Genomic DNA, 25477 nt, shown 5'->3' on the forward strand with positions numbered 1-25477 from the left:
GGGAATCTCCCCTAATTGAGAGCCGCCGCATCAGCGGAACGCCGCAAAATGGAACGCCGGTAAGCGGGGCCCTAATGTATATATATATATATATATACATACACACACACACACACACACACACACACATATATATATAACGCCTCATTTGTTTTCTAACCAACTTTGCTGGGCCCTTTTTATTAAGAAGTCAACTTTCAGAGAGGCTCTTTAACTACAGCTCTCCTTTTAAGGGTTACTTCTTCAGAATACCGCAGCTTGACACGCGCCTCCTCCACCACCATAAAAACGCACAGCATGTTACAAAACCACGGAGTCCAACAAAGCTAAGAAGAAAAAACAAACAAGCTGAAAACCAACGGAAGTGCGTGGGAAAGAAGAGGGGTATGGGCCCGGATGAAACTGAACTGAAACCAAAACATTATTTAAAAAAATAAAAGACACAGTTCCTCTTTGAACAGAGTGGAAATTTGTGGAGAGCCGAGAGAGAAGACTCTGGTTTGGACTTTCTTTGCCTCACTTTCCCTTGGTTGCACGCCCAAGAGACTTCTATGAATTTCGACTGAGAAAACTGAAGTATGCAAGCTGCCTGCACCCTAATGTAAGTCCTCTTTCCTCATCTCTGAATGCCGGCCCAGGCCGCACGCGCACATACACGAACAAGCGCGCCATACAACGGAGAAGGGAGAGGGGGTGCAATGTTTGTTTTTTCCAGAGGCAGCAGTTGCAATAACCGCATGTGGAGCTAATCCGTGCTTCGTTTCGTTTTCCGCTCCTTTCTGGAAGGACACCCGTTCACAACTTCCCATCCCGTCAGGCTTACTACTTTACTTAAGTCTTCCATAAATGTTTCGACTTACTACTTCAACAAGTCTCTTGCCCAGCATATGAAGCGAGGAGAAGGGAAGGCCTCGCTCCGAGGCTCGTGGCAGGCTCACCTGTAAGCACACAGTAAACACTTCAAGACGGGAAGAAGAGCGAAAGTGCTGTAGGCGATTAGTATACGAACGACGACGCTTCAAGGGGGCGGGGCAAGACCAGTCTGGGACAAACGGTCGTCGAGAAACATGTTGGGACTTGTTCTCTCGCCCACAGCTAGAAAGGCCACCGGCCCGCCCACTGCTCCAAGGCTGTTCTTTGATGACTTTACGCCTGCCTGCCTGCCGGCTAAGAAAATCCCAAAGACGCTCACCAACCACTGACATGAATGGAGACAGAAGGCGTAGCCCGCGGGACTCAGTTGAAAAGTCACACTTGCAGCGGTCTAGGTAGCGAGGCTACAACCTGTGCAGTTGGCTGGGGGAGACCCTGTGCAACTGGCTGGGGGAGTGAGCCCCACTGAATCCAGCGTGACTTGATTACGAGTAAGCATGCATAGCCTTGCGCGCGCCCCCCCCAATCTGGGAGTTTCCTTGCTAACGGGGCGGGGAAAGGCCTCATCTATTTTTGCGCTCTTAACAACAGCTTGTTTTGCGAAATTCAACGGTTTAAGCTTTTCCAGGCATGGAGATTAAATATGCTGCCTAGCTACTACTGTTACTCCTACTGCATTTACTTAGTTCAAAACTCGTTCCCGTTGAACACGGGCTGGGGATTTTTTTACACACACATGTTATGGCTGACCTGACAGGCGAAGCAGGACTACCGGATGGCGATTTTCCTCCTCCAAAAGAAGGGGGGAGAATATGTTGTGCAAGATGGCTTGCCTTATGGGAGTTGTAGTTGAGACGATGAAAGCTGTGAGTCTCATTCCAAATACTATAAACTACAACTCCCAGCATGCTCCACATACCTATCGCTCCCTGCTCAGCAACATAACCACATCTCTCGCTTCTCTTGTACTTGCGGTTGGAGGGAAAAAGTGGTTCGATAGGTTCCCAGTTGCATGTTACTGTATTTATCTCCTGTCTACCTAAGAAGCCAAACACTTTTGGGGAGCTTAGAGGTTGTACTGCTGTAGAAGCTTCCTCCCCAATAAGTATGGGTAGGGCCGACTGTGGCTTGCAGGGCGGTGCACCTGTTTATTCTTAGAGGCGTTGTGCTCGTTTTTTGTTTTTTTGCTCTGTGAAATCCGACGGCGGGGGGGGGGAGCTTTTCTTTGATCATTAGCGCTATAGGGGCAAGAAGGGTTATAAACAGGTACTTCATATGAAGCATTTAAACACTAGCAATATACAAATGCTAAGCCTTATAATCAGTTTACTGGACTCCTATACCTTTAATAGCTTCCTATTGTGAAATGCAGGAGTTGATGCTTTTTCTGGCATGGGAATTATATGTCAACAGAATACCTCTATCTGCTAAAGTTTATCGGCTTGTTAAAGGCAAGATTGATGGGGCATTTTTATTTCAAAAAGGGAGCAACCCTAATTAATAGTACAATCTTATAATACACAGTTATTTGCTTCTGGCTCTTCTACTATAAAATACAAAAATTATATGGGCAATTCTGGAAAGCCTATAAAATACATTGGAATTGCTGGTAAACCATACTATTTACCAATAACCTTTGTCTAGCAAAGAAGATAAAGGGGAGGTGTTAGGTGTGCATTCTGTTAGATGGATATAGTCTTCAAAGCCCTGCTTCATAAAGCTAATATCCTAGCTGGGTGGGCTTTAGTTGTCTAACTGAATACGATTAGTTAACTGTGCTAGGGATGGGGACCAACTGCAGTTGCTCTATGATGAAAGGAAAACATTCCACACGTGATCAGAGATACTTCATATTCTAGGGATCAGCCCTGGAATTGACAGATTTTTGAGCTAAGTCCTAGGCAGGACACTATTTTCTTTGTGGCTTGGGGCTGTATTTCCTCTCTTTCTTTGTACATAAGAAATTATGCCTTTGAATGATCTGAGCTAGATGATAGCAGTTTCAAAATAGTAATGTATGCTCTGAACTGTAGTATATTTCTATATATTTAGAAGTTAATAAATGAACAGCAGAAACCTTCATTTGTCTACTCAGAAGTTCATCTTACTATGTTCAGTGACCTCCCTACAAAATAAATATGGATATGGTTGCAGTCTAAAGCCTTTGTGCTGATGGTGTATCTCAATGTGTTACCTGTGCACCACCTTTACAATGACTTGTGATCAGGAAGGAAAGTCACCGTTTCCACCAATATAATATAAAATACGGGTTTGTTGTTGTTATGTGCCTCCAAGTCGACTACGACTTATGGCGACCCTATGAATCAGCGACCTCCAAGAGCATCTGTCATGAACCACCCTGTTCAGATCTTGTAAGTTCAGGTCTGTGGCTTCCTTTATGGAATCAATCCATCTCTTGTTTGGCCTTCCTCTTTTTCTACTCCCTTCTGGTTTTCCAAGCATTATTATATTTTCTAATGAATCATGTCTTCTCATTATATGTCCAAAGTATGATAACCTCAGTTTCATCATTTTAGCTTCTAGTGATAGTTCTGGTTTAATTTGTTCTAACACCCAATTATTTTTTTGCAGTCCATGGTATCCGCAAAGCTCTTCTCCAACACCACATTTCAAATGCGTTGACTGTCCAACTTCCACATCCATACATAGAGATTGGAAATACCATGGTCTGAATGATCCTGATTTTAGTGTTCAGTGATGCATCTTTACATTTGAAAATACGGGTTTATCTGCTCTAAATATTTACAGTTAGTTTTACCAACTTTATTGTGCCTTAATGGCAAGAGCTGTAAGTCAGGGATACAGTAGATATTGGCTCTTGCTGGGAGGAAGGGCAGGATATACATCAAATAACAACAATAATAATATTTTGCATGTAAAAAGTCCCATGTTCAGTCTCCACCATCTCCTGGGTAAGCTAGAAAGACCTCCATCAGAAACCCTATGGAGATGCTGCCATTCAGTGTAGGTAGTACCATGCTAAATGAATCATAATGGTTTGATTCAGATTAAGTCAGTTTCCTATGTTCCTTCTTCCACCCCACCCCCTGGACCTAGCCCCCCATGCTTTTTAAGTGGCATCCTGACCATTTAAAAGCAGAAATCTAGCAGAACTTTTTAGTACATTGGAAAGAAATTAAAAACTGCTGTTGTGTTAAATTTAGGATTAGAGCTAGAAAATCACTAGTTGTAACCTCAACAATGACCTCCTGGGAGGACTTTTGGAACCTACTGCCTCTGAGCTTCAGCCCATACAGTACATGAAACAATAACAGAGATTTACCTTGCATGATTATTGTAAGGATGATTGGGATTGAGCTGCAGTTGTAGTCTATTCTGCATGCATTCTCCCCAAAAAAGCTTCATTCAGGACTCTTTATTTTAGCTTAATGGTTAATTCAGCACTCACAATAGGTGACATGATTTTTTTATTCAATTCAAAATAATGACAGGCATGATTTTTGCTTTTGCTGAATTTAAAAGGCCATGTTAATCTTGGCTTCATTAAAAAAACACTGAGTTGGTAAATCAATGATTAAAATCAATGATTAATAGCACAGAATAGTTTGTAACAATTATTTTTTAAATTTGGCAAATAATTTGCATCACTGAATATTGAAGAGCATTATCCATTAAGTGACATTTATGGGAAACTTAGCACTTTTCAGAATAACTTCAAGGAAATTATTTGTACAGACATAAAAATGCTTATAAAAATATATGTGCAAATATTTAGAAAGACATATTTCATAAACCAGAAAGAAACAGATCACTTGCATCCTGTTTTTAGATACAGATGCAGCATGATCCTTAACATGTCTGCCCAGTCAAATTTTGTTGTTGTATAGCATCTGCTTTGCATCCAGAAGGTCTCGGGTTCAATCCACAGCATCTCCAGGTAGGACTGGGAGAGACTCCATGCCTGAAATCCTGGAGAGCCACTGCCAGTCAATGAAGGCAATACTGAGCTAGACAGATCAATGGTCTGACTCAGTAGATGGCAGCTTCTTAGGTTTCTACATTCCTATATCTCTCTATTGTCAGTGTCATGTAGTTCATACAGTTGGTCTAGGGCAATGTGAAGTAGAATGGCAGAGGAGTGGTGCAAGACTCTCCCTTTCACCACATAGATAGCCTGCCGTTCCACGTGAGAACTCAGCTGCATAATGGATCAGCCTGCATAATTTTATCCTCAAACAGAATGTGAATGTAGCTCTCTGTGCAGTTAGGGCCTTGTTTACTTTGGGGGCTATCTGCATTCTGATGGGGAGAAGCATGTGCAGCTTCTTGACCACACTATTTCTGACTGTATGGAGAAGGGCACAGTGTATTCAAGAAGAAGGGCTGCAAATTTTTCAACCAATCCCTGCAGCTGTGCCTTTAACAGTAGGTTTATCTGCTGCATGTCTGGAGAAGTTTTAGCTGCTGATTCTGCCATATATCAACCTGCTGTTAAAAGCACAGCTACAGAAACTGACTGGAAAGTTGACTACTGTCAAGGTGTACAAAGGAAAAAATAAAATAGGGAGCAGTCAGCATGAAACAAGTGGGATAGTGTCACTTTAAATAAAGAGCAATACATAGCTAAACTCCTTAGGAAAGCAACTGGATGCCATCTCTTCACATTTTCAAATAAAAATTCTGATAAACTTAGTTTATATTGTTTATTACATTTGTATTGTGCCTTTCATCCATAGAGCACAGAGCAGCATTTCATCATGATAGCCTTGGGATGTAAATCCGAGAAATAGGTTCATGTCTGAGCAAGGATTTGAGCTTTAAGTTTCCCACATCCAAGTCCATCACTTTACCACCAATCACTGCATCCAAATTGCATTCACAGGTACCATGTTGGGTCAGGTTTTAAATAACTGTGAAACTAATTCTGTAAGTGCAAGAGGAGTTCTATATGATTTTCTTTGCCAGCAGTCCTCATCCTGCATGGGGCAGTTTCAAAAGCAGTTTACAATATTGCCAGGGTGATAAGGAATGTCAGTTCTTCCCATCTTAAAGGCTAGCTCAAGCCCCTTGCATGAACTTAAGGTTGATGCATGTGTTCTCCACAGAGTTTAATGGGACTTACTCCCAGAAACATATATACAGAATTACAGCATAAGTGACTATGGATTCTAACCTTGGTAAACTTACAGCACAATCCTGTTCATCTTTACTTGAAAATAACAAGTCCCACTTTGTTCAGTGGGACTTACTCCCTAAGTAAGTAAGGGTGTGAGAGAGATTTCAGCCTTAGGACCAAATAATTACAACTTTGATAAGGGACAGATAAGATGGTACATTGAAAGCTGCCTTATACTGAGTCAAACCCATTGGTCTATCTAGCTCAGTATTGTCTACACTGACTCGCAGTGGCTTGGCAGGGTTGTCTCCCAGCCTTTCCTGGGGATGCCAGAAATTGAACCTGGGACATTCAGCAAACAAGGCAGATACTGTACCACTGAGCTATGGCCTGTCCCTCCTATTTTGCTAGTGTAAAAATTTGGATTATGTAACTCTAATAAATTCCCCAATGTAGATTTTTTTATTGTCATCTGTAAGAATTCTGCACAAAGTGTATAGGGAAGAATTCTAAGAATGCATTCTAATTCTGCATAGCCATTCACTGGTGTGCTCCCCCATCTTTCCCCTCATAAAATAAATTTTCTAGTCTTTATTCTGGTTTTAGTTTATAGGTTATGTTCTTCTCTACATTTTACTGTTTGTATTGATTAAACTAGTGACATTACCCTTGATTTACACTGAGTGGGAGACTAATCAGGCCATTTTTCATTTCCTTTTGAAATTTTCTACAAAAATAATAATAAATAAATAAATGGTGCTCACACAGAAACAATCAATACATCTTTGTTTGTTTTGCCTAGGAAATGGAAGCTGTAGAAAGCTAACACTTGAGGCCCTCATAGCATGTTGCTGGCAAAGCCCCACTATGTGAAATTGGCTTGTTCTAGCTGATTTTATTTCCTGCAGGATTTATAAGGTATTTCATCATGAAGCTATGGATTCACAACATATCTTTACTTCATTCAGAGCAGAAAACTCATTTCATTGAGTCCTGTAAGTTTTGTTATCAATATCTCTCTTCCAGTCCTCTCTCTGTCACGCCAAGAGCCCTCTCTCTGTCACACCAAGATCCCTTTCTCTGATTATAATTGTGCACAGATATTCTTTAAGGAATACTGATACTGGCGTGATCCAGCTTTAGATTCATATTACCTTGGAGTAAGTTCCAATGAACTCTATGGGAGTTGCTTCTAAGTAGACACGCATAGGTATGCACTGACTATTATGCTTGTGTTTTTTGTGTTTAACTAGTGGATCCAAATGGTATGGGCTGGTCAGATTCAAAAGAAGGCACGTACCTTCTACTTGTGTAGAGTACGAAATAGCTGTAGAGAAGTGCTGTAAGTTCTACCTGCCAAAATTCTGTCTTCTACACAACCATTAAAGGTGCAGAAGTGCTGTTCTCTTTCACATCTGGCCACCCTAATGTGGGGAGATGCATATCTGTTAAATCTGTCACACTTACTGAGGGACAAATACACATCACAATGCATATCCCTATCTAAATGCGTATATATCAGCTGTACAGGTGGGCTTCCTGTGAATCACATTTACTGAATTTGACAGGTCTTGGGGTGGGTAAATATTACAATAATCAAGTTGCCAAAGTGCTGCTTTCCCAGTACAGCAACACTGGGTAGCATCTTCTGTTTACATCTTATAAAAGTTCCCTAAAATATGATGTAGAAGACAGAAATGACAACTCGGCTAAGAATCAGCTTCCTTTTAATATCATTTAATGCTGATACTGCATTGTAGATATGTCAGTTTAATGTTATCCTTGTTTAATTGCAAACCTTTTGTTACAAGAAATTATTGGAATACAAAGCAGAAAGAATGTCTGATCAGACTATTACATCTAGTTCGTATATGGACATTATTTCAGTATATAAAAGGGAAAATATACTTTGACACAAATACATGAATCAAAAACCACTGTTAGGATCTGCTTTCAGGATTTGTTGTAACTATATGTCTGTTGTCTCTCTCACCACCAGAAAGCTTTTGATAATTATCTGCGGAATTTAACCAAGCTTCTCTCAGCTGACTAACAGATCAATCCTAAACAGTGCTGGTGGTCCATTAGTGCAAATGAGGCACTGTCCTACTAACCTCAGTTAGCCCCTGCCTGCCTGTCAACTTCCTTCTCCTTAAGCTAAGCACTGCTATTGTGTAATTCAACAGGTCGGAGGATAGGGGCCAAAGATCCTACTGTGATCCAATGGGCACCAGCTGCCACTAATCCTAAGCATGTTTACTCAAGAACAAGTCACACTGACTCTCAGGTAACAATGCATAGGATTCTGGACTAAAGCTGTGTACAAACACAACATTTTCAGAGAGATTTTCATTTACTGATATGTTGACTTTAGCCTCAGTCACTCCTGAGCCAATAGATGGATAGCCACTAAGCTAAAATTGAAAAGGTAAGCCTTGCTTTGGTAGGTGGTAGAGCCTCTTTGTGCCATTAAAATGTGCCCTGTTCAGCAAAACAGAAACAAAAAAGGATACTGCTGTAGTGTGGGGTGAGGGAGTAGCCTTGCAATATTTTGTTGAGGAACAAACAACCACTCCACATGGAAGATAAGTAAAACTTAGGTGAGCCTAAACTTTGCACTGGTCCTCTGTAGGTTTAATTGCATTCTGCACGTGTGTGTTTTGAAATATCAACTGCCACTGGCTATTATTAACACTAGGATTTAGAATTCACTTAGCATAAGAACTCAAAATACAAAACAGTCATTTCCCCCAAGTTCAGGAGCACGTTTGGCATAATATTCTTGACAACACTAAGCTTACTTCCTTATGAGAACAAAGACTGGGATTCATGCCAGTAGATTCATGTTTTTTTTTTAAAAAAAATTATAAATCACTTCTCTGCCAACAGTTGGTTTAAGATTTAGACCACTGAAGAAGTTGTCCAGATCAACCACATCTCTAAATTTCCTTTGCCATACATGGTATGAGTTTGATAGAGAGAACACTTGCTGTGTTGATTTCAGAGAGCAGAAGACATAAAGAAGGTTAGCTAATGACTTTATTGTACCAATCTTGGTATCATCTTACCAACCCCATATGCATTACCATCATAATACACTGACAAATGCTTTGCTAATCATGGTATATCAACCATGATTTGCTAATAATGGTAATCCAAATTGTAAGTGGGACAAGCTTCCAGAAATGGTCCCCAAATTTAGATGCATTCTGCTGAAATACATATTACCCTTCCACATGTGTATGTATCTTAAACATCCTGACAGCGTGGAAGACATGTAAAAGTGAATCATCCATATGAACATGTTTTCTGTTCATTATTTTCTGAACAAAAATCTAGTGGGATCTATGCATTACCTTTGTTATAGCTATAATACTAATGTGAAAGAACAATAGTTCATACTTCTTTTTGCAATAATGCATGTAATTGCAGTGCTATTAGATCAGTGGTTCTTCATCTTTATCATGGCAAACCTCACTAAGCCAATACTTTAAAAGGCTTGAATGTTTCCCAGAAATAACAGTGGGAAAAGACAAAGTAGCAGTGATCACAGTCTTCTCCTGTGCCCAAAGCAAGTAAATCAAAGGAAAATAGAGGAAATAGGTTCACATGGGCCCACAGAGTTTATAGATTGGCAGAAGGTTGCCAAACCAAAAAGAAAAAGAAAGAAAACAAAAACAAAAAACGTTGCCAAATACTGGCAGTCAGTGCAAAAGTTTCCTATTTTGCACTGTTTGGAAGGCAGATGGAATCACAATCTGCTTCTTGGCCCATAATTATGGGCGGTAAAAGTGGCCAGCTTTCAAATGTACAAGCTGCTTAATAATCAGTCTTGTGGCATTCTATACTCCACTTGTCAGAACTAGTAGTGTTTTTTTAAACTCCTACCACATATTGGACTTAACCCTGTAGCCAGGTTGAGGCAAACGAGTGCACTGCCCCCTCAGCTGTGCTTTGCTCCCCCTGGATTTTTCTTTCTATTTTTTAAATTATATTTTTAATTTGTGGCATGATAAACAATGAAAACCTCTAAAGAATGACAGCTTGTTTTAAGACCAGAACCCTCTGAAAAATTCAGTTAACAAGACAGGGCTAGTGCACAATATCTTCCCATAGGCATCTGGTTGGCCACTGTGAGAACAGGATACAGGACTAGATGGGCCATTGGCCTGATCTTATGTTCTTAAAAGCCTCATCGGGAAGAGCCCCCAAATGTCTGCTCACTCCAGACTTTCCCTGACTGAGGGTGGATATTTCATGATCGCAATCACCCTTTAATTACTTAGGTGATCCTGGAAAAAAACAGTATAGTAACATGACCCTTGAAGAGTTAAATATTAGAACTTTGTATTATGGTCTAGACAGCTAAACTCCACCCCTTGGACTTTCATTTGCTCTGCTTTTCAGTTTCACTTTCAGTTGTGTTCTCTACCAGCCAGTATTAAAGAAACATGTTTATTTGCCTACAGTAAGAAGTAAAAGTTTGTATATTCTGCAGGTATTATGATAAGTAGAGCAGGATTGGGTGCTTATTGCTAAGGGTAAAATAAAGAGATAACTTAAAGTGATTTGGAAAAAAATCTCCCCTAAGTTATCTTTTACTCTTTTAAAGTACTTACTGTACTCACAATTGTAGTGGCTATTTCTATAATAAGCTTATGAAAGGAAGTCTATTATGCAGTAAATATTTTACAAAGTTTAGGACTCACAGAGCAATCCAACTCATGGGAAGCCACCGGAAAGGGTGCCATCCAGAAGCTCCACGGCATCCATTTCCCATTCAGGAGCAGCCAGGCCAGATGAATGTTGGCTCTCCTAGGAGCTGTGCACACGAATGAAAAAGAAGCCAGCTCTCACAAATACAAGTAAGTGCTCCCCATTGACTTCCATTAGAATTTTTTTCTTAGACTGACCTTTTTCTCAGCATAACTTTTGCCTGGATCAGGACCCACAGGAGCGCTCCAAATGGGAGTTGGATGTTGTGTAAGTCAGCTCCTCCTCTGACACGCCCCCTGAAGGCTCCTGTTTTGCACCTTACGCCAGCTTCTGCCATGCTGGGATTCCCCGGTGGACTGCCGGCTGAGCTGGCAGGGTCTCAGCCCTGTCACAGTGGAGGGGCTTCTGCCAGTGGGGCCTGGACCTTGCCGGCTCAGCTGGCAGTCTGCCATATCCAACTCCCCTCAGCCCGGCATAACTGTGAGTTGGATTACACCCTCAGTGTCATTGACTTCAACAAGAAATATTGTTCTAAATTTCCACTCTACCTAAATGCTTGACTCTGGCTGCGTTGTTTCTAAACCTGGTGGGATTTTTTTGTAATTGTGTTGTCATGATACAAGATTGAACTGATTTTTTTGAGAAAACAAGCTCCTTGCTACTTTTTAACTTCTTAGACCATAAACCATTATGTTTGTTTTACACCTTTTGGTATCCCCTTGCTCACTGTATCCTTAACATCCTTTTTTCTTATGAAACAAAAAATATGTCAATCATTTAATTCCTGGTGTTCATACTAATTTTTTTGTTAACTTGACCATTACATAGCCCATTATGTAAGTTAACACTCTCTCCATGGAGGAGTGAGGGGGAAGGGCACTGCTTTTCCCTTTTCCTATCCTGGCCCTCTCCACCAGTAGGGGGGTATTGGCTGGTGCTATGCACCTCCCCAAAATGCTCCACGTAGAAATGAGGTTACCCCACCTAACTAGGAAGACTGGCTACAGGGCTGATAAGACTTGGGGGAGGAGGGGTGATTGACTGGTGACTCTGTACACCAGTGACCATGCGTATCAAGCAGTCTTGATAGGATCTCCAAAGCCTGAAGTGAGCCAAACTACATGTTACGTAGAGAGAGAGAGAGAGAGTGTATGTTTAAATAGTAACACCATGAAGAAGGGGAGAGGATTTTTGCGCCATAGCCCTAAATGAACAAAAATTGTGCCCAGCTCCTGAAATTGCTGTTTCCTTCAGGAGGGAAGCTGCCATTCATGTCAAATCAAAGTTAGTGTTGCCTCTGCCTCAGGCTTCTGGAAATTTCTATAATGCTTTCACCAGATTACTCGTTTTTGTTTTATATTCCTTGGGTCTCGTAGCACACCAAACAGTTACTACTACAACAAGCTACTCAGCAAGTACCGGTGAAGAAATAAGACAAGTTGTTCAGCTATCACAGGGTCTACGTTTCTTTCCAGCCCATTCACTCCCATGCCTGCTAGAGTTTCAGGATTGTTTTCATTTTCAGTGGTGTTGGGGAAACAAGGATGAGTTGAATGGATGAACCCTCAGGTAGCATTTATACTTTTTAAATGGGTACATCAGGGGTGAAGAACCTTTTTTTCAGCCTGAGGACTGCATTTCCTTGTGAGCAACCTTCTGGGTGCTGCATGTCAGTGGGGGGGGGGCAAGGGCAACAAAGTGGTTCAGGTGGGCAAACAGATGTGATTCTTACTTTTGTACAGTAGGCTACATTCCACCTAGACCCAGGTCAGAGGTCCACGCAGGCAAGTAAGCAGCAGGCATTAGGCACTGTTCAAAGCAGCTGAAGAGGATATAGAGCAGGGCCAGTAAAGAGGCTGGCACAGGGAGAGGGGATGTGGCCTGGGGAGAGTCGTAAGAGCCAGACAGTGGCCTACAGGCCCACATTCAGTTCTTGGATCTGAGGTTCACCACCCCTGGGCTACATGATCTTGCAACAGTTCCACATTCAATAATAATAACTATTGTTATTATTATTTAGATGTTTTATCCTCTCTTCACCTTGCGGTTCCAAGGTAGGTTACAACTATTTTAAAATACAATATTAAAACCATTTGAAACAGATTACAATCAAGATAATAGTGTAAAAGGATTGGGGGTTGAGATGGATGGTATCTTTGCATCCCCTTTCCTGTCTCTGATTTGGAATCCTGTATCTTGGAGTTGGGATCTACAGTGGAAGAAACCTGCTCTACTGGTCAGTCTAGTTTCCTTTGTTAAGCTAATAGAACTGGCCAAGTTAGTGTGTGAGCTAAGATGTGAAAGGATTAAGATGTGAAAGGATGTGGCAAAGAGAAGATCTGTTGCCATAGTAATGAGGGCAACCATCCCCCCTCACCTGGTTGGGGCCAGGAAGTGGTCTCTATATTAGTGTGAGCTGGGTGAAGCTGGAAAGAGTGTGTGGCTTATTTATTACATTTATATACCGCCGCATAGCCGAAGCTCTCTGGGTGGTTTACAGCAATTAAAACAAATATACAAATTTTAAAAGACAAAAAACAATTTAAAAACACAATTTAAACAATTAAAAAACAATTTAAAAACACGTGCTAAAATGCCTGGGAGAAGAGGAAAGTCTTGACCTGGCGCTGAAAACATAACAGTGTTGGGTCCAGGCACACCTCGTCCAGGAAATTATTCCATAATTTGGGGGCCATCACTGAGAATGCCCTCTCCCTTGTTGCCAGACTCCCAGCTTCCCTCAGAGTAGGCACCCGGAGGAGGACCTTGGATGTTGAGCATAGTGTATGGGTGGGTTCGTGTTGGGAGAGGCGTTCCATCAGGTATTGTGGTCCTAAGCCATGTAAGGCTTTATAGGTTAAAACCAGCACCTTGAATCGAGCTCAGAAACATACAGGCAGCCAATGCAAGCGGGCCAGAATTTATTTATTTATTTATTTATTTATTAAATTTATATACCGCCCGACTAGCAATAGCTCTCTGGGCGGTGAACATAAAATAGCATAAAAATACAATGAATAACAAAATAATACTAAAATACAATCATCAATCCAATACAATAAACATTTTAAAAAGTAAATCAGTGTAACTTAAAATGCTTCAGAGAATAGGAAGGTTTTGACCTGGCGCCGGAAGGAGAGCAGAGTCGGCGCCAGGCGTACTTCCTCGGGGAGACTGTTCCATAGTTCGGGGGCCACCACTGAGAAGGCCCTAGATCTTGTCATCACCCTCCGGGCCTCCCTGTGAGTTGGAACCCGGAGGAGGGCCTTCGTAGCAGAACGTAGTGCACGGGCCGGTTCATATCGGAAGAGGCGTTCCGCAAGGTATCGTGGTCCCGCACCGTATAAGGCTTTATAGGTTAATACCAACACTTTGAATCTAGCCCGGAAACATATTGGCAACCAGTGCAAGCTGGCCAGAACAGGTGTTATATGCTCGGACCGCTTGGTCCTTGTCAGCAATCTGGCCGCCGCATTTTGCACTAGTTGTAGCTTCCGAACTGTCTTCAAAGGTAGCCCTACGTAAAGCGCATTACAGTAATCCAAATGTGAGGTTACCAGAGCATGTACCACTGATGTAAGGTCCTCTTTACTCAAATAGGGACGTAGCTGGGCTACCAACCGAAGTTGGTAAAACGTATTCCTAACCACCGAGGCTACTTGAGCCTCAAGTGAGAGGGAAGAGTCTAAAAAGACTCCCAGACTACGAACCCATTTTAATCGCCTTTCCTTTCTTCCTGTCTCCCCTCCCCTTTTTCCTCCTAACCTCTGGTATGCAACAGCTATTTAAAAAAATCCAGCATTGTGGCTCATCGTCGTGGGATCAACAGTTAGGGATGGGGAGATCTGGCCATTTTGGCTTCTGGGTTCTGAATCAGTTTTATATGTTCAAACTGTCTTGTTTGCTTGCTCTCTGTGTCTGAATCCCAAGCCATGGCTTTGGGGTGTCTCTCTGAAAGCCCTGATGGAAAAGTAAGATCATTTGGACTGTTAATGCTATGAACCCTTTCATCTTATGCTCAGGTTGTGTGTGTGTGTATATATATATATCTAAATAAACCATGTATCCTAAAGACACCACAGTCTCTGCTGATCTTTGTTCCAAAGAAACCAAACCCTAGATAAATGCAGGAATGCACTGCTAGGAGATTGGTGTGTGTGCAACAATAGCATGGATCCTGAAATATATATATATATATAAAAGACAGTTTTGAAAGCAACAAACAGAACTTCACTCAAGCTTGCTCTGGATCCCTATGAGGATTCCGTTAATCACCTAATATATATATATAAACGTAATTGTGATTAACCAAACAGAGGTTTTTATTATATTAACAAAACGTTTCAGCTTCCGCCTTCATCAGCTGCCAACATATAAATGCTGTTACCAAGGTGGCAGTTATAGACCACATGGCCTGAACCTGGAGGACAGTACCACCACTACTTAGCTTCTGCAAATGAAGCCCCTCTGAGCATTCCATCCTGAAAGCTCTATAACTGCCACCTTGGTAACAGCATTTGTATGTTGGCAGCTGATGAAGGCGGAAGCTGAAACGTTTTGTTAATATAATAAAAACCTCTGTTTGGTTAATCACAATTACGTTCATATATATCAAGTGTTGTCAAGAGTTAGGGTAACATAACTATGTAATGAAGGTGCAAGATGCACCTCCATAGGGAGGGAATTTCACAGCTTAGGGGCTGCCACACACAATCCTTTCTCCCAAGCTGCCACCACCCCCAAACTTATGAAGGCGGTGGAACTACCAAGAGGACCCCTCTGCCAATCATAACATATGAGAGAGTCTGTAGGAAAGAAGATGGTTTTTCAGATACCGTGGGCCTACGTCGTTTAGGGCTCTAAATACAAATGTGAGCACCTTGAATTAGGCCTGTTACAATGGCTCTGTTAGCTTTATGCCAAAACATTCAGTATTTCTATAAGGGACCCTGGTACGAAGATAGCTGTTTTGTTTTGCAAGACTCCTTTTTTAACAAAGATTTTTCTTCACCAACCTGGTGTCCTCCAGATGTTTCTGCTGGGGCTGACAGGAGTTGTAGTGCAAAACATCTGGAGGGCACCAAGGTTGTGAAGACTGCTTTAAAGAATGTGCTGTACCCTCTGCTGCCCCAGAATATACAAGCAGTGGATTCCGCCCCCCTTCCCTGTTCCCACCAGTTCCACAAATTGGAAGATAAGGTACATCATGACATCACAGAATGATTTTTCAAACTATTGAATAACCTGAAAGCAGAGAACTTGATGACATGTAGTTGCACATTTTTTTATGGCAGTCAGATGTTTTGGTTGATATCTATTTGGTCCACTATCACTGCAAATACAGAGTAGTTTGCAAAGTACTATTTGGCATATTTCCCTGAAATGATAAATCTGCCCTGGCAGTTTTAATGTGTAAATCCTATTGGCGTTAATGCACACACTTTTTGGGTTGGAGAAGAGACAGCAATTATGCTTGGGAAGATTTGTTATATCCTCTGTATCACAAAGGATCACTGAAAATAAATCTAGTTAATTTTTTTTTTAATGTTATGCTTTAAAAGTATCACTTCTCCAAATTGAGCACATACTGCTGTCTGAGGAACGAAGCTACTTGAAGTGGGCACTAACTTGCCTCTTACATCAGTGAAAATGGATATTGCAATTGCTGTTTTGAAACATGTACTCAAATACATTGGTAATTTTACACTATTTTTCAAACTGCGAAGTAGATAATGACAGAACATTTCTGAAATGGGATACTAACATCAAGATATACTGCTTCAATCAGCAAGCATCAGGCAAAGTAGAGTATAAAATTATAGATATAGGAGACTACTAGCAAATTTCCATTTCCTGTGTCAACAGCTTTCCAACTGACCTAGTAGATTGTTTTATGTTTTCCAAATTCTCTGTAGACTACAAGCTCTATGTTCAACTCTGAATTCAGAACTGAAAAGAATTAGATATGCTGTAGTTTATGAAATGGATGTTTATGAAAGTATCCTTTGTTTGAATGTCTTCAAAACCTGACATGAATTCCAACTTTGACAGCATAATGAGAAAATAAGATGGTCACAGCAGTGTCCCAAATGTAGCCTTAACTATTGAGGTTCTCATGTTGAAAATGCAATTTTCACTCTAGATGTTTATGAATGTCTTCAGTGCCTCTTCTTTTGATAGGAGTTTCTTTTTGGCAGGTCTTTTACAATTCTGAAATGTGAAGGGGAAAAGCTGCTGCTGTATACAGCATATAAATGCTGTGGGAGTTGCACCCTTTGGCCCAGCAACACTCCATCTCAGTTACATTATCTTAGCTTGAAATGTAGTTTCTTTGCTAGTAAAGACAAGCTAACAACTTTCAGAAAGGTGCTGTTTTTAAGTAATCTGGCTAATTAGTTTACTCAAGAACTAACTAGTTTACTTTTGGCTTAAAAATATACCCCTTCCCAATTTATAGCACAATCATTGTATGTCTACTCAAAAATCAGCTCCATTGAGTTCAATGAGATTTATTCCTGGGTAAATGAGCATAAGATTACAACCTAAGAATGCCTTCCAGCGCTACAAATTGTGGGAAAGCAGCTGTAAAAGGAATTAGCTTGTTTATTCCTCACAGAGCTACAATTCTCAAGAGTGGTTTGACAGTCAGTCCCTCTTCCCAGAGAACTATGGGAAATGTAGCTGTAGGAGGGGAATGAGGGTCTCCTAACAAATCTCAGTACCCTTCACAAACTACACTTCCCAGGATTCTTTAGGGGAGGCCATGACTGTTTAAAGTGGAATAAATATATGGTGTGAATATGGTCAGGGACAGAAGTTCTTACTTACGCAGCAACCCTGGTAATTATTTGGAGCCCAAGAAGTTAGAGCAGTACTGTTAGAGAGGTACAATAATGGAACCAATTACCTAGGGAGGTGGTGGGCTCTCCAACACTGGAGGGATTCAAGAGGCAGCTGGACAGCCATCTTTTGGGTAAGCTTCAATTTGGATTCCTGCATTGAGCAGGGCGTTGGACTCAATGGCCCTATAGGCCACTTCCAACTCTTCTATGATCCTGTTATTCTGTGTAAGAATGCATTTGGATGACTATCACGCTCATAGGATATTGGCTGCTGTTTTGGTTGCCATTGACACAAAGACTATGCTACTGCAAGTAAAAGGGACCCTATGGCAGGGATAAGTAATCGGTGACTCTGCAGTTGTTATTGGACTCCAACTCTCCTCATGCCTGGCCTAGGCCATGCTGGTTAAGGCTGATGGGAAGTAGGAGTACCAACAACATCTTAAAGAAAACAGATTCCCTGTCCTAGCCCTAAGGATTGGCTCCAAGTGAGCATGAGGCTACAGGCTGACAATATGAATACAGAAGCCAATTGTCAAAAGAGCATGTACATAAATATATCCTACATTCAGATACCAGATTTAAGTGTGTGCAAACTGATTTAAGTGAATACAAACTGGTATTAGTTGCTGCCATATTTTACACAAAAGATCTTAAAATAAAAAAGTCAGAAAGCCATATCTTTAAGATAACATTCTTTTTATAGACTTGTTCTCATTCTAGTCCTGTAAAGCAGCAAGAGACTTTCCAAAATGCTCCAGGCTATAGAAAGCTGATATTACTCTTAATTGTTCCATAATGTCAGTATTCTACAGAGAAAATTAATAAAACATCAATGGACAGCAATAAAAAGTCCAGAAAATTTTGGGGTGGTATAAGTATTATGGTTGACTGAAGAAAAATTGGGTAATGAGAGGAAAAATGAATATGTTGAGAAGGGCAGAATGAAGCTTATTGTACTAATGTTTTTGATAGAAGTGTGAACATGTAAGTAGGAAAAAAGGCAAAAGGACACTTTGAAAATAATAACGGCTTGCCAGTCATAAAGAAGATAAAATTGTTTTCCACATGACATTTTAGAACCTTGTTCCCAGGAACTGGAAAGTTCACTGTGATCAGTGGAGGTTATTCCCAGGTAAGTTTGCACAGGATTGCAGCCTCAGTAGTCTATGCTTGCAAGCCTTATTTTAAAGGTTAGACTTTATAATCTTCAATGTAGAGCTTTGCAAACTTACTAATGAGTGCATTGCTCTCCAACCTAAGACAACTCTAACGCTTTAATGTGAGCTTTGCAAATACAAGACACGCTCAAAGTGTACCCCAATAAGATTTACTTCTGGTTTAGGTCATGCTGCACAGGGCCGTCTCCAGGAATGCTGGGGCCCTTGGGCATCAGCTTGCCCTGGGTCCCGGCTTTTGTGTGTGTGTGCATGCACACGCACATGCCCCCCCCACACCCCCACCTACCTGTCTGCTGTCTTTTACCATTGCCCTTAATGAAGATGGCAGCTGTGGTTTCCCTAAGGGGATGATGACTCCACCGCCATCTTTGTTGATGGCACACTTGCATGCTACACGCACACATCTCTGCCATCAACTAAGATGGTGGCAGGGGCTTCAGTACCTTAGGGAAACAGCAGCCACCATCTTCGTTAAGGGCAATGGTAAAAGACAGCAGACAGGTAGGTGGGGGGGCACGGATCGCAGAAGGGGAGCAGAGAGGCAGCTGAGGGGGCCCCTGTAGCTTCAGGGGCCATCGGGCCAGTGCCCCACCTGGCCACCCTTTAGAACTGGCCCTGATGATGCATATCGTGATTCTGCTTCCCAAAGTAGCAATAATTTCATCACTTTGCTTTTTTGCACTTGTAAACTCTTATTAATAATTAATAATAAGAAGAAAGTAATCTGCCCAAGTTAACAAGTGCCACCTTGGGCGAGGAAGGGCAGAATATAAATCTAATAATAAATAAATAAATAAATAAAAACAATGAATTCTGTAGTGCATATGGCATGCCTGCCCTGACAAACCCAGAAAGAAAGAAAGAGGACCTTTATCAAAGAATATTGTACATGGTCAATGCTTGGAATGAGCCAGTTCAGTTGAGCCAAGTTCACCGACTTAGTTAAAAAAAAATTGAAAATAGTTCCCATAATTGTGAACTAGAGATGAACTAAGTTCATTTGAGGGTAGGACCGTGAACAATTTCTAGCTCATATCCATGTTCATCTTCTCACCTCCTCAGCGGGAGATGTATACCCTTAGTTTTCATTAAAAAAAAGTCAATTAGACCTCTATAAAGAAGTTAGGAAGGAAAATGCTGAGGCAACAGTCTAAGGCTTATTAGGGGATATGGAGATGCTGTTGCTAAGGACTCTTAGTCACTTAATCACTGTTGCTAAGCAATCAGAAGGAAGGAACATGAGAATTTCTTGCATCTTCCCTGCTGAAGAGATTGATTCTCTTCCAACAGGAGCAGCTTGCAGAGAAGTACAGGAACAAACCAAATGACACCTTGTGCCTTTAAGAGCTGTGTGACTGGCACAAATTAAACAGGTAAGCCTTTTCTGTGGAAATACAATTATGGGGAAAGCTTCACCTGTTGACATCCTGTCTGTCAGACACTTGTGTATGGCCTGTGATTTACTCTTGCACTCTATACTTCAGCACAGCAGTTTGTATTCTTGGATGAACCTGAGACAAATTGCTTCACTTTGTACAAGGACAGATTTGAACTGGAACTAGTTCTTTCGGGACAAGATGAACTAGAACCAGTTCTTTTTTAAAATCAACTTTCTAAGCACTGTAAAAGAGTAGCACTGATATGTAATGGTACAAGCAGGGCTGTTAGGAGCAGGAGGAAACTGTTTAACTGTACTAAGCTGAGGGCCAGCAGAGGCTAGGTGCCTCCTGCTGAACTGTTGCTGCCTGCCACAACAGGCTGACATAAGATGTGAGTATGTATGGGTCTCCATCAAAAGATAAGAAAATGCACCATTCATCCTGACAGAGGATGCTAGAGTTAGACTGCATGATTTGTGTTACCAGACATAAAGTTCTGTTAGTGATCTTGTTCGTGCACATCTAGCCCAGTCCTTCTACTGCAACATCCATGCCAGTTATTTGCCTGAAATAGTAACAACATATACATAATACGTAAGTCTCTTTTGTCTCATATCTCAGGATCTTAAGTGAGTTCGTATGTATAGAAGATGTCTCATGTGTGCAAGATGACTTTCACTTATAGCATGGCTGCTGGATCAGTGTGAATTTCCCTTACCAGTAAAAAATGGTACATAAAGGATTTTTCCAATTGTAAGAATTGCCGGCGTCATCTATCAGCCTCCTCCTTCCCTGCCCTCCTTCACTGCTGCATCTTTAAATATAAAATATTTTTCTGTCATTTATTGCTTGTTTGAAGTTATGTTTTTAAAGGAATATCCTGTCAATTCTGAAACAACTGCTTTATGTTGCCACTGAATTGCTTTGATCTCTAGATTAGAACTGATGAGCTGTAGCTTCCTTATTGCTGAAGGTTGCCAACAATTACTAATGTGTTTGTTTTGAGCTTATCAGAACTCTAAAAGAAAGAGTAATGGCAAAATGTAGGCATAGGATTTTTTCCACAATATGAATATTTAATAAAAGAAAAACAGTTTTCTTTTCCTCCCTCACCTTATTTTAAAATTGGTTCAAAATTGATCATTTGAAGCATATGATAATCAAAGGAGGCATATGTTCACATAACTGAAAACAGATAACTTGGAACCAGAGCTTGGAAAAGCTACTTTGTTAAACTACAACTCCCATCAGCCCCAGCCAGCATGGCCACTGGATTGGTCTGATGGGTGTTGTAGTTCAAAAAAGTAACTTTTCCAAGCTCTGCTTGGAACCTATGTAGTCCTTACCCAAATGTGATTAAAAGAATGGTGTTCACACTTCCATTTCTATTTCAAACCTATGTTAATTTCCCCATATCTGATATATTACTGAATTTGTGGCAGTGAAGCCTCTGACGTTTATTGGCTAAGCTGGTGTAATAGTATGGAATGTTCGCAAACATTCCAAATTCTCAAGGAACAAAGATGTCAGATTGTTTACAATCCATCTTCTGTATTGAAAGTGAAAGATTAAAACATTGTACAGACTCCAGGTACAATAGAAGCTTTATGGATAGATAGAAGAATGGGGAAAAGGCCCAGGAGCCAAAGAAAGTAGAACTGGAACAATGCTTCGCATGGGGGCTAGGAACAGGATAAGCTGTACCTCATCGGGAGGAAAGAAGTAGCTGTGCAAGGGAGATTTGGAGAACTGGAGATTGTAGGTCAGAAAGCAAAGGGGCATACTGGTGCAAGGTCTAGAATCTAGACGTTGACAGGACTGTTGTAAAAAGAGTTGAGAAAAAGCATACTTTCACAAAACTGAAAGTAACTTGGAACCTATCTAAGTGACAGTTCCTGAATCCCACCACATGTGGCAATTATAAGAGGCCAACCAGAGCCCAAAAATAAAATAAAAACAGCTGGTAACAACTATTTTACATATTCATTTTACCTGGTCAGATAATTCCGTGATGTCAGGCTTCTAGTCCAACTTTATTTAAACTGCAATATTCTTCATGTCTACGTAGAACTAAATCCTATTGAGTTCAACACGGTTTACTCTCAGGTAAGTGCAGCCATAACAACTCTTTAGTCAGAGTTCACTTTAATTTCTAGTATTGTGCTGCTGCCATTGAGTTGTATAGACATGAATGAACTTTTATAATAAAATACTTTTATAAATAAATAGTTTTTTTGCATTTTAACCAGTCATTTTAATGATTGTATTGCATTGCTTTTAAATGTTTTTATGTTGCTTGTACCACCCTGATATTTTGTGGGAAAGCAGTATATAAATACTTTTATGAATAAGAAAAAAATCGTGTCCCAAGGCCTTCTGTTACCCTCTAGGATACGTAACAGAATGACAAACATTACTAATCTATAGCCTATTATTTTGCAAATTATATCAAGGTCTGCTTATAAGGACTTCTGTGGGTAAAGTGTTCTATTTGGGGGTGGAGATTTTGCTAATGGAGCACATGATCTTTGACTTCAGGGCTGGGCTTTCCATTACCCAGTGGCTAAAGTGAATCTCTTTCTCTCCTACCACCCATTATATTTAGTCCACACAGTGACTCCACTGCCTCATCCAGTTTCCTAATCAGGATTGAAGGAGAAATTTTCAATAGCTGGAGGTTCTTTATGTCAATCCTGTGATGGAAGGTAATGTTAGTAAAGTTAGCATAATGTTGCTGATAGCTCTAAAAAATTAACCTATTCCCCTCAGAGGTAGCTGAGCCACTCTTTTTAGATTAATTACTACTCAAATTCACCAGTGTATTACCAGGGATATTATGAAGTAAATAATATGCTACTTAGGGGTGAATCTTGAATTACTTATCCAAGGCCAACTACTATGACAGAAGAAACTCATTTTTAAACAAGTCATGTTAGTTCTAAAAAGTGTTATCTTTTAGCAGGAATCTTTTCAGATCCATCTGATAGTGAATGCATCCTGGCAAAGGATTAGCCTCTTGAAACATGTTTTACTATATCACACTAATTAAACCCCTCCATTCTTAGGGGGATAAGGTGCCGTTCTTTCATTTTAATTGTTCTTAGAGCACATCTGTGACTTTTTTGTTGTTATCGTTCCCTTGCAGGCACTTGGAGCACAGGGAATTTTCATGGAAGGGGGTGGCCCAGCAGCTCCAGCAAAGGAAGAGCTGCTGAAAGAAGGCTAAGCTCTAAACAGACTTTGCTCATTGATTTCCTGGGTGACCTTGCTCAAGCTTCTTTACCTCCTCCTGCCTCAGTCAGCTCAGCTGGAAAATTGGGTAAAGAGTGGGGAGTATTGGGGGAGAAGAAAAAAACCATCTTGAGTTTGAAACTGGAATTTCCCTGTTAACTCCCCCTCCTCCCTCCAAAGTGAGTGCAGTCATTTTACACAGATGTAATTGCTTGTGCACCGTACACCAATCATTTTCTTGAGTTTCATGACACAAGGGCTGACATTCCATGACATGTTAAGGACCCATGCAGTCCTGTGCATTCTCTGCAATAATTGCCTTTTTTCTCTGGTGAAGTTTTATATCACATAGAATAGGTTAATGGGGGCTAAGTCCATTGTCATATTCTCCCATCAAAAGAGCAGGGATTAATATTCAATCTGAATAACCACAACAATAATAATAATTCTATTTTTACTCACTAAACACTTGACCTAGGACTGAAGTTCCTCAAGTGTGTTCCATACATTAAAATAAGTTCCACTAAAACATTGAATTCCAACCAGGGGTGTGATAATCAGGCATGCATGCATTGCAACTTGTCCATAGGTAGGATGAAATCTCATGTTTTGCTCTATAAGTATTTATTTAAGGTTTGTTTAAGCAGGAAAACATCTCAAGAAGAATGCTAGGAGTTAATACCCTTCCAGGCTGACAGACAGGATATCCCGGGAAGTGGTATTCCAAATGCCTCTCATATAGCATGAGTATCCAGCATTTCTAATTTAAAGTAAAACAAAGATGTTCTTGCTTCCTCGTTGCATGATAAAGATCTCCAAACACTCACTTCTTCCATTGCAGCAAGGATGTGACACAGCAATCAAAATGCCAACTTCTTTCTTGTGATGGGTGGGATCTGTTACTGCAGATCTCTTTAATATAGATTTAGTTACACTGTGCAAAATTGCAGCTTCTGATGAAGGTAAACAGTTCAGGTGACCTATTGGCCACCTGCATGGACTTACTGCCTGATAAAAGAATGCAGTTGCTGTTAGGATGATAATTGTGCACATTGACCATTATTCTGTTTACTATGGTTGTGGGAAACCTGAAGTCTGGGGGCCAAATGCAGCCCTCCAGATTTCTCTGTCTAGCCCTTGGGATTCTCCCCAGGCACACACCTCTCTCCCCATGCCAGCCCAGCTTTGCACATTCCTGGAGTGTTTTTGCATGGCTGGAATGTGTCTTTGACCTCAGGTAATACCCCTTGCTTGCCTGGATGGAGGGTAGAGAGGTGTGTGTGTTTGTGTACAAACTACCTTTCAGTACAAAATTTACATTTATTGCTCCTCCCACGTTTGATTCTGGCCTCATCTACCACTGGCATGTGGGTCCCAGAAGGCTGCCCAAAAAGGAATTCAACCCTCAGGCTAAAAAATCATTCTTCACCTCTGGTTTACTGTACCCATGACAGTCAAACTGAGGAGCTGTGTGTCCTGGGCTTTGCTGTACAGTGAAGAGTCTGCTGGCCTCTTTGGTAACCACCACATAAATGCACCTTCTTGGAGGCCCAATGACCATCATCTCCCCTGCCTGACTGCTTACCAGATCCAGGAGGTTCTCCTCAACTTTGGCTAATTTGTGCACTGTATAGGCCAATATAGGGGATTTCTAGCATCTGTTACTAATTGTATGTTTGCTGTTTTATGCACAATGGAATAATTAATGCCCACTGAGCTATGGGCTCTTTTGCAATGACTTCATATGGATTAACAGGACAGTGGAGCTGGAACACTATCATATGAATGGCACCTTGGTGCACGTAGCACACACAGGTTGTCCCTTCATTTTGATTCCTTTATATGAAAGAAGGGAAGGTTGGTGATGCTTATTGGGATTAGGGAGTTTAGTGATACATTAAAAGGGAAGCAAGCCATTATTGCAATATGGCTTTCAGAGGTCACTTTCTTTTTTCCTTTGAAAAGCTCTTAACACTACTTTAGCTAACCTTGGCTACTATTTCACTGGATTTTTGTTATTCTAATGTTCTATTGTGTAAACTGCTCTGGGAGTATTATTTTTAATCAACAGTGGTATTTAAATAAAGAATATTAGATAATTATTTTGTTGTGTGATTTATTTTAAATAATCACTAGATTTTTCAGAGCAAGTTCTTC

General features: G+C 40.8%; 1 protein-coding gene and 1 long non-coding RNA gene across 5 annotated transcripts in view; one reads left to right on the forward strand and one right to left on the reverse strand.

Annotated features, from left to right (window-relative positions):
- MGMT (O-6-methylguanine-DNA methyltransferase) overlaps window positions 1-1444 on the reverse strand; it is a 303940-nt gene extending 302496 nt beyond the window's left edge. The window contains exon 1 of one of the 3 annotated variants that reach the window (XM_061635654.1): window positions 861-1444. In XM_061635654.1, the coding sequence (XP_061491638.1) occupies window positions 861-1205 (345 nt within the window). In that variant the 5' untranslated portion in view covers window positions 1206-1444. The remainder of the gene's footprint in view (window positions 1-860) is intronic. The other 2 variants (XM_061635655.1, XM_061635656.1) reach the window with 2 other exon arrangements.
- On the forward strand, window positions 9-25387 carry LOC133388970 (uncharacterized). 2 transcript variants are annotated; one of them, XR_009763993.1, is made up of 5 exons: window positions 9-1364; window positions 20001-20083; window positions 22090-22195; window positions 22695-22794; window positions 23235-25387. It is a non-coding gene; the product is annotated as an uncharacterized LOC133388970 (long non-coding RNA). The 2 variants fall into 2 exon arrangements; XR_009763994.1 differs by lacking the exon at window positions 22090-22195.
- The last annotated feature ends 90 nt before the right edge of the window (window positions 25388-25477 follow it).

This window comes from Rhineura floridana, chromosome 7 (genome assembly GCF_030035675.1).
Source record: "Rhineura floridana isolate rRhiFlo1 chromosome 7, rRhiFlo1.hap2, whole genome shotgun sequence".
NCBI classification, from domain to species: domain Eukaryota; kingdom Metazoa; phylum Chordata; class Lepidosauria; order Squamata; family Rhineuridae; genus Rhineura; species Rhineura floridana.